Consider the following 10,209-nt stretch of genomic DNA (forward strand, 5'->3'; position numbering starts at 1 on the left):
CCCCAAAAAAAAAAAACAAGTGATATACCCCACTTTTTCCTGATGGTGAATGAAGCAGCCAGGTCTAGACTATAAACTCCCATTCTTGACATTCTGTTACTGCATACTTTCATACTTATATAGTAACTGCATTCTGTTACTTCCCTTCAGCTTTGATAGCAGCAAAAAGAAAACAAACAGCAAACTGTCCTTGTGGAAGGCAATGATTTTCCTTGCTCACAATAAATTACTGCCTTGATTTCCCTTCCTATCTCATTCACTTCACCTGCACTTTGTGGAGTCAGGAGTTGGACTTGACAATTCTTGTGGGTCCCTTCCAACTCAGGATATTCTATGATTCCATGATTAACACTCTTTACTAAACCAACAGTCAATAAAAAAGTTTATTCTTTTGAAAGTTTTTAGCTCAAATAAGCTTTAGCAAGAAGATAATAAATGCAGAACAGCTGGGATGCAACACTTGGGATAAAATGCTTTACTCTTGGGATGAACTACTTTGTGTGTGCGTTTTGTTTTTTTTCAACTAAACCTTCTAGTAAATGTTATTTCTCTCATCCATTGCTCAGCTCCGAAGATCACAGTGGTTTTCAAGGCTTTGTTTTTTAATTTGCTAAATAAAGGCTTAAATGCTCCCAGTCTCTAATCAAATCAGCAAGAATAACCTCCAGTCTTACCATCCATACACACAGGGTCCCCTTGCAGGGATCATCAAGACCACTTCAGCAACTCTGAACAATTCATGTAAGTGAAGATCTGCTGCTCAGTCAGGCCCTCTAGGAGTCATTAATTGACAAACTTTGCAGCAGTCTGAAAATTTAAGGACAAGACACTGCTTTCCCCACTGCTATCTAGAAAAAAATGCCTGTCACGCTAATTTCAAGGGTTTTCTCCTTTCTCTCTCTAGCCTTTTACTGGAATGTTTTCCTAAATTTCAAAGATTACCCCAATTTCAAGCAGAAAGTGTTGGAACCGATCTGGGACCAAGAATCACTTGCTTCCCTCAAATGTCCTAGAGAAGCAGGATTTTCTATTCAATCTTGGAGTACAATTATGTCAGTCATATCTAACTTAGACTTTATTATTTTCTAGTAAGATCAAAAATTTTTTTTTTTCAGTCATTTAGATATTTGTACACACACATTAACAGAACGTAAATAATTTTCTAAGAAGGCCGCCTATCCCATCCTTCCATGTACTTCCAGAAAATATTTATGAAAAGTTAATTTTGCTACTATGCCATTATTTTCTATATTTTTTACTAAATTATCTGTGCATGCACGCAATTGGAGACATAACACAAGAAGTAGCACTTCCTCTAGCAACAGTGAGGAGAGATTAAAAAGGTCCAGAGTAAAAGGCTGGAAGACGAGGGAAGCACCCTGTTAGCCCTAGCAATGGCGTATCATCTGCTCAGCTGGACTTCTAACATTAGCTTCTTGATTACGGCAGTTCCAAACAATCTACATTCTCGTGCTGCACTAAGGAAATGTGAACCTTCATAGTGTACCAAAAAAAAAAAAAAAAAAAAAAAAGTGCATTGAAAGACAGTTTAGGTCTTCAAGCTTCCCTAAATTAAGAAAGAACAACTAGCTATGCAGGCTTATTTCACGCTTCTACTACCATCCCTTTTCCCCTGCATATTTCAAAGAAGCTGCAGCCAGACCTTATGGTCCCTGCCTGGAACACATTTAATTCTTAATTCTTTAATTCAGGAGGAATTTTTTAAGAAGATATTAGTTAAATTAAAATGTAGCAAATCTCTCCTGAGCACAAGTAAATTTTAACTTTTCCAAGACCTGCAGTAAGGTCAGGTTTTCAGATGGCCAGTGGCTCAGCCTGAAAGGTCTGCACCAAAGCAGAGAAACTAGAGCTGCCAAATGAAGCTCACATAAATAGTTAAATGTTTTTAACAGTGACAAAATAACCCATTTTCTCTAACCACATTCGGATAAATGGGTAAGTTTTTAAGCAAGAGTAGTTCAAAGAGATATGTCAGTGTCAGATAAAGCAGCATCAGCCCAAATGGGAAGGCTTAGAAAAGTTAAAAGCAATGCCAAGTTGAAAACAGTCTCTTAATGGAAGTCCTGCACGACCTGTGCTTCACTCAGCTCTCCTCAGGGAAGGGACCATGTGATTTGTCTCGACCTTCCACAAAGCGCTGAGTGTACGTCAGCGCTTCACCCTATGCGACAACAACGGTGTCAATGGAAGAAGTAAACTACAGAAAACATTGAGAACTGTATTTCATCCCAGCAGCTTCCCACCAGCTAATCTTCACTTCTTTCATAACCCCAACTCGAATACTTACACATAGAAAACCATGGTAATACAGTGGCTTTTCTTGCTATATCTTCCTTATCTGACCCATTTGTATTAGAATGAATCACAAATAAATAAATCACCTGGCTGAGAGGTAATTTTCTACTTTTTTAGTTTTGTTTCTTTGGCACATCAAATCCAAATTGTGTTGCATGAACATCAGTAATGTCTTTATTTCAGCACAAATTTTGGATAGAATTCAAAAAATACATCTTTCATCCCAACAAATCATAATTCATACAAGACATGTCAATTTCTTTAAATTTATACTGTAAACATTGCAAAGAAGGTCTGGGGTTTTTTTTATTTACTCATTTTTGTATTTGTCTCTAGGTCAAATTAATGGGGAAGGCAATCTTAGGGGACATTTTAATGTACATTTTTTCACTGCTGGCCTGTGTGCAATTTCTTCCAACTCGGTACTCATATTAATCCAAGTCAATAAAAGTTAGTGCTTTGTAATATGAACATAAGCCTGAACTGAGAATATACCTGTCTCTTGAGTATTACACAGAACTGATCTGGAAGGATATTATGCAAGTGCACACAACACACTCCAAATTCCAGGGCTACACAATACACTTTTATATGCTAGTCTGCAAGGTTAAAAGATTTCAGAAAGTGAAAATGTTTGATATGAATCGGATCCTTTAAGGATTAAGTGTAGTTTGCCTTTGGTTTTATGTAATGCTGTACAGCAGTCACACAGACTAATTTAGAGATGCAATTTACTTCTCTATTGTAAGGAAGATAGAGGCTACATTGCAAATTGCAAAAGCTGCTTTATTAAGTGACAGCTAAAGCTGAGCAAATAATTCACCTTGAATAATTTATGCACTTATTTTTTATCTCAAGAACATCTGAGAGAAGATTACTGTCTCTCTCCAACATACCTGTTAACTGAAATTACCCTACAGAATTCCTCACGTGGTTTGCTGCTACATGCCTGATGTTCACAGCTATGCTTAGTTGTGACTGGTAAACAAAACTTATGGCATAGGCTGTTCTGGCTGAATGATCAACAACAATCACGTTTCTTGTACAATACAGACTTTTTTTTCCTTGTAGTCCTTCATTTTATCTGGTGTACTTTTATCAAGAGCTTGACAAGTTTAGCTGAACATGAAATTGAAAAAAAGAATTAAATCATTTCTGTTCTACAGATAGAAAACTGAGAGTACAAAGAAATTAGGGAGGAAACCCTGACCTATCTCCTGCAGCATCCTTCGGTACTGTGGTGGCTACATTATGCAATGCTGAAGGAGAAGAAAGTCCAACTGATTTAGAATAGTGAAAAACTTAGTTAACCACATCATTTCTTCTCAGGATAGAGAAACCTTCAACAGAAGGCTTCACAGCCTGGGGGATGAAGGTACACACACACACGGAAGGAAGGGGATTCCTTAGTCCAGAAACTGAAACACAAAATTGATACACATTTATCCAAAATGAAATCTAACAGAATCACAAACAGATCCTACTTCATTTTACTTTCCTCTCTGATTACAATATTCACAAAGAAAATGACAGAGCTCATGAACTTTAGTGCAAGCCAGAGAACTGATTCCAAATTTAAAAAAAAAAAAAAAAAGTGTGGAGGGAAGAGGATCAATAGTTACTGTCCCAGGAGGACAGCAATAAAAAAACACTTTTATTCATTCAGATACCAAGGGATCAGCCTCATTTATCTGCAGCAGCAGAGATTAGGGGTTTGGGTTTCGTTAACGCTGATTTCTCAAGGAATCTAGGCTGTGTGTTTTCTAAAGTGAGTATTATGATAAAACACAGAAGTTACTGGTAAAGAAGAGAAGAAAATTTATATCTTTAAAGCACATTTTAAAAATCCTATTTCAATGCTTTTTACCTATAACTATTAAATAGAGCAGCAAGATGTTTTGAGGATTTTTTCTTGAGATGGACACAGGAGAAAGCCTTATGGGATAAAAGGTGACACAAACTGAGAGGCTTTAGTTTGTTTTACATTTGCCATGTTAATTCGTAAGAGTTCAACATGGCAAAAGGTAGTAAGTTCTTGATATGCAACTTAGAAAAGCAGAAGTCGCTAGTATCATATAGCACTGACCAGTACAGATCATTCCAGTACAAAAGAGAATCAGTTATCCCCCTACTTTTCACCCTTTTAGTTTCCTGTGTGGCACAAAATATTATGAACATGATTGCCTAGAACACTAAAATCACCCTATGCAATATATGCAATCCTGTTCAGAAGTAGAAAAAAATTGAACTCCGCATATTTATTAGCCCTCTCATTTTCCAGTAGACATTCCTCTTAGGAGAGTTGGATGTATGTGTTCAGAGAGAACAAGATTACCAAGCTGTTTTCTTCTCTTTTTCCCGGCTGCTGTGAGTGACAAGTACTGGATTAAACCACCATGAGAACTTACCTTATCACAAAAGGGTCTGACAGAATCAAATGATAAGTATCACCTCCTCAATGCTTCTGCCACCCCATGATTCATCTACATCTACTGGATTATCACACTCTTTTCTCCTAGCTTTGCCTCAGAATGTTGTTCTCACCACTATCAGCTTCTTTTTAATGCCTCCAACCTAAAGGTGTCATTCCAAGTTAACACAAATCAGCTCTAAATTTTTATGTTACTTTGACTTTAAAAGAGATAAATATTATTTCACCATGACACCTTAAATAAAGCTAATTGGAAAATTTTCAGCAAAAGTGGATTATTATCGGGGTGTGGGAGGGAAGCCAGGCACTTCAAAAATAACTTTTCTGAAGTCCTCAATGGAATTTCAAATGAAAAGAGATGTGGCGAGACAGGGAGAACCCCAAGAATGACCAAGATCCCAATGCTCAAGTACAGCTTCCATTGACCAGAAGAAATAGGGTTGAAGCAATCTGGAGAAGACACAATTGCCCTTCCTATTTACCTATGTGGAACAGGAAGCACAAGTCAATGACTCTATGCAATGCTCCTGCATGACATTAAGCAAGGTTTTTTTCCTCTCTCTCAATTTTTCCAGACAATAAACCTCTAACACCTTACAGCTGACAACTTCATTAAAATATACTTCACCAAGCTATGGAAAACCTAACTTGACTGAAGCTTTTTAAAGAATGAGTTAAGTGCTTGAGTAGAAGAGGCTATAAAAATGCTCTATGCATCTGTATTTGTGCACAACACATATTATCAGCTGTGAAACTCACCCAATATAGCAACAACTTCATCATCCTGGATTACTTCCAAAGACCCTGAAACCACAAAGCAAAGGCTGTCAACGCTCTCGCCGGCATGGTAGATCAGGTCTCCTGGGGCACAGTGCACTGTCTGAAATTCCATGGCAAGCGCTCGAAGGCACCCATCGCTCGCCAGCCTGAAGGCTGGGTGCTCCTTGAAAACTTTGCGGTTCAGATGCACGCAGATATCTGCTCTCATGTCCTTAGGGCATATCTGCAAAACCTGAGGAGGAAATTAGGCAATCAATTCCAGTGCATGGCTTATATGTGCCATGCAATTAGCCCTAGTTCACTACATGGGGTTTAAGAACTACTTTCCTCCTTCATATAAAATTTCTAATCTCAGTCTGTACATTTATTTTTGAATTATATATACACATGAGCCACAATACCTGAAAGAAAATAATGTTTTCATCTCAGCAACACGCTCTGCTGGATATTGAATTACCAGGATAAGGCCTCAGGTTTTTAAGACAATAAAATTAAGAGCACAGCAGTACAGAAAGTGGTGGAGAAAAGCTTCCTGAAGGATTGTTTCTAGTGAGTAGATCACTTTTCATAGGCAGAATCCATGAAAAACCTGCATAAAATATATGTTTCAAATGAGAGAAATATTGTATAGAGGGGAAGTGTAATCTTGTATGCCTTTAGCAAATAAAAAAGTTATTAAAAAAAAGTATAAAAATCTCATAATATTGAGATTTGCAGGTATTCAAATTCACCCCTCAGCAGCAGTAACAGGTTTTTGCTTCGCACAAGAAGCGCCTTTAAGGTATGACACTGTGTTGGGCAACTTTTGATCTTCCAAATGCAATGTTCCTCAAGGCAATTCATGATGTGTGCTCCTAAGGGTGTGCAAACTGACACTTAGCACAGTGGGTACCAGTCACAGCCATTTCTAAAGGTTTTTAAGATAATACAGACAGCCAAATGGAAAGAATACGGAATTACTACTGCACATACAGACTAAAAGTTCCTGGCAAACACACTGGAAATACATAACATGAACAGGGTTTTGGGATGACAAAATCCTTGGAGGATAACCTGTGATGAAGCACATCTCAAGACGTATTTGAGAAAAATATTGAGTAGTGTAAGTCTGCTTCATTTTTTTTTCTCAGTAATAACTATTTCATCCAATTAAGGAGTACTCAGGGTGAGCTTCAGAGTTACTCCCACACATTTTCCTGGATTAAGAGAGATGGCTGTTTCAATGCAAACACTCCTGGAAAACATAAGGGTAACACAGGAAGCACTATGGCTATGCCTACACCTCACAATGTGGCTCTATGCAAGATCTGAGCAGAGAACCAGGCTGATAACTCTGCACACAGCACTGGTTCCAGATATTACACTTGCTACTCCAAAGGCCGATGAATCTACCACCAACATCATCAGCTTTGGCCCACCTCAAAGACAACCTGCTCTTATGCATATTCTGAAAGAGACGTATTTCTACAGTGCTTAAGTGTAGGGCACTCATGGATGATCTCTCTCTGTCCCACAGCGAGTGGCAGATGAACCTGCCAGTTCTCAGTTTTCCAGGCTCACAAGAATGGGTTGGGGCAGCAAGACCAGCATTTAACGTGGGACACAGGCAGCAGCCATAGCTGTCATTGCAATTATCTCATTTACTCTGGCAACAAAAACATTCTGTGTTTGCAGATGCTTGCCAAAGTTTGGCACTGGAATTACACACACACACACTTCACAGTTACTTGAATATATCACACCAAAAAGGGTTGTTTTAATAGAAATAGCAGTAAGAAAATCTGAATATACAAGAGAATATTTAAAATGAGGCTCTCCTCCAAAAACTCCTTGGTTTCCCTAAGAGGAAGTTAAGTCATTTTCCATTCTCCATTTAGAGAAGTTGTCTGCAGATTTTGCAAAAATAAAGAGAGATTAAAGACAGTTAAGAGTTACAGACAAATGGCAGAAGACTTTCATTTGTATGGGAGGTAAGAAACATATCTTCATGGATTAATTTTAGAACCTCTCAGCAGCTCTTGGTTAAATTTTGTTCTACTGGCATTTTCTAGACTTAAAAACTTTGCTTTTAGCTGATTATTCACTTCTTGGCATGCCTGCAGTTAACACTGAATTGACAAATTTGTGGCCTACAAAATAGTGAGAAGATTGATTCTGTGCTAAGTTCATCTGTAAATATCTGCCTCATCTGTAGAAAGCTGCACTGCATTACACAGCAGCACAATTACCACCATTCTGTCACAGGAGCAATACAAGTTCTATTCATTCTGTGACATCCTAGAAGTTACACACAGGCATCAAACCAACAGAGCTCAGACTCTGGATTAGCACAGCCATTAGTCAGTCTTATACCTGCTAGCTTTTGCTATGCAAAAGAAAGTTGATTTCTTGGTTTTACAGTCGTCACTACTGGCAGTTCAGCTATGAACACACCAGTTATTGAAATCAAAACCATATTACGCTCTTTGATGTCCTGATAATTGGAGACTTTTTTCCCTGTTTATTAAGATAATTCTCAAAGGTTACAGTGAGTCATGCTTGGTTTGGTTATCCTGCCGTCTCCAAAGGCATTCTTAAAGCATTTTTCTCCTTATCAGAGGAAGCCAAGAATGAACTTTGAAGATAAGCTAAAACAAACATGTTTTACATAGGAATTTTTTTCTTGTTGCTTTGTTAAAATGATGAGAGCAGCTTGTACTGGGGGGGTGAATGAAAACACCAGTATTCATTGCACTATGTATCCTCACATGTTGTCTCTCCACCTTCCCCAAAGGTACCTACCTCAAATCCATAAGCCCACACAAAGATGTTTTGTGAGAAAATAGGCAGAGTAGCTTCTAATTAGCACTATCCAGTACTAAAATACCGTTTCTTTCTGAAAGCTAGTATGACAGACACTGCTTCCCAGAATCGTGGTCTGGGATCTAAATGGCAGATATGCTGAACACCATGTAGGAGAGCAAGGAGTATCCTGTGTACCCATTGTTCTCCAGACAGCCCAGTGCAAGACCACATCTGTTCTACTCTTTCATAATGATGCTTTAACAGCTAGACAGAAATGAGATTGTTTGCTCTTTAACTGCATCATCTACAGTTTAGAATACTAAATTAAGCCACCAACCAGAAAGCTGGTGACTGGAGCATTGGTACGATTTCCTGAACGAACCACGCCACAAATCAACATCTCTACAAGCAGAAGAAAAACAGTATCTATCTCCATAAAAGCTAGCAACTAATAAGAAAGCAGCAAGCAGTTGCTTTTGTACATTTCTTCTGGTGAAGGGACATTTACTATTTTAAAAGATACAATGGGAATTTACTTGTAAATTCAATGAATCAGGATGATAACATTTGCCTCACATAAGGAAGATTTCAAACAATACATTATTATTACAGTAATGACTTCCAGCTTTCATTAATATCTTTAACTTCCTCACAGAATATTACGTTCAAATTCTATGAAGGCAAAACAAATTTTACTTTGCATTCAGAGCACAGAGCTGCAAACCTCACACAACAGAAATATTAAAAGAAAATCTCATTTGAAGAAATTCTGAGGTTGTGTTAGAACTTGGAACTTTTTATTTAGTTGTTTTCTTTGTTTACTGAAAACCAAGCTCTTTCCTTCATCATTTTTATACTACTTCATGAAATATCACCAGCAACTCATACATACTTTTACCACTAACATATGTCAGTATGATAGAATAGGTGAAATACTGTATTTGAAAGTTTAAAATTAAGGGAAGCTACTACTTGGAACTATTTAAAGAATATTGTCGTCTTTACTAAGAAAGTACCTCCTGTTTATTTTAATGAGATACTTTCAGGATGTGACTTGTTTCCTTGCAGTTTAATTTACTTACCTTTTCAGTATCTATGCCTCTGGACATGGACCAGGTGGAAACAATGTAATCCATCACACGTTCACTCAGTCCTTTAGGGACCTGGTAGAGCTTTAGAAAGTCCCGGACACTGTTCAGCATTTCGTGATATCTGTTTGTATTAGCGTACATTTGCTGAAATATGGTTGTCACATTACCAAAAATGGTTGCATACAGAAGGGCTGTAAAAAAAGAAGAAAAACAGTAGACATAATACACAATAAGTTGTAACGATCAGTCTGTGTTCCACTGTGCTTTAAGACTGAAAATACCAGGCCAATTGAAATGCTTGCAGTATTGGTGCTTTGTTAGGAAGGCCTGATGAGCACAAGCATTTTATAGCATTTCACCTTCTGTACTACAAATTGAGGACCACCACCTACTTTTGTGATGGCGAGTCCTGCAACACAGAGTTCCTGAAACACAACTATTTGTCTTTGTCCATCAAACAATCCAGTAGTATCTGAACCCTTACGAAACTGCAACAGAAGACACAAGAATTTTAAGACAAATAGCTCGACAGCAAATACTTTAAAATTTCATCTCTGGTTTATAGCCCCTGTGCTGAATGCCATCGGTGACAGATTTCCAAGCTTTAAGTGCATTACCACAGTAGTAAGCCAAGTCATCATTACCCACCTCAGTGTGACAACAACAATGCATCAAAGCAGAAGATGGAATATGTAATAAACTGCTACCATGGGTCAGTGATTTATAGATGTAAGTTTAATAACACATAAAAACTCACATTATGTTTTATATTCTTCAGGCAGAAGAACAGGAAGGCCTGAGGCACGA

General features: G+C 37.8%; 1 protein-coding gene across 1 annotated transcript in view; it reads right to left on the reverse strand.

Moving 5' to 3' along the window:
• Window positions 1-9,890, reverse strand: part of LOC104625358 (potassium voltage-gated channel subfamily H member 1-like) — a gene marked incomplete at both ends in the record, with an annotated part of 18,644 nt that extends 8,754 nt beyond the window's left edge. The window contains 3 exons of the mRNA XM_010292967.1: window positions 5,507-5,759; window positions 9,394-9,593; window positions 9,791-9,890. Coding sequence (XP_010291269.1) covers window positions 5,507-5,759; window positions 9,394-9,593; window positions 9,791-9,890 — 553 coding nt within the window. The remainder of the gene's footprint in view (window positions 1-5,506; window positions 5,760-9,393; window positions 9,594-9,790) is intronic.
• Window positions 9,891-10,209: the final 319 nt, after the last annotated feature.

This window comes from Phaethon lepturus, unplaced genomic scaffold, assembly GCF_000687285.1.
Source record: "Phaethon lepturus isolate BGI_N335 unplaced genomic scaffold, ASM68728v1 scaffold7038, whole genome shotgun sequence".
Lineage (NCBI taxonomy): Eukaryota > Metazoa > Chordata > Aves > Phaethontiformes > Phaethontidae > Phaethon > Phaethon lepturus.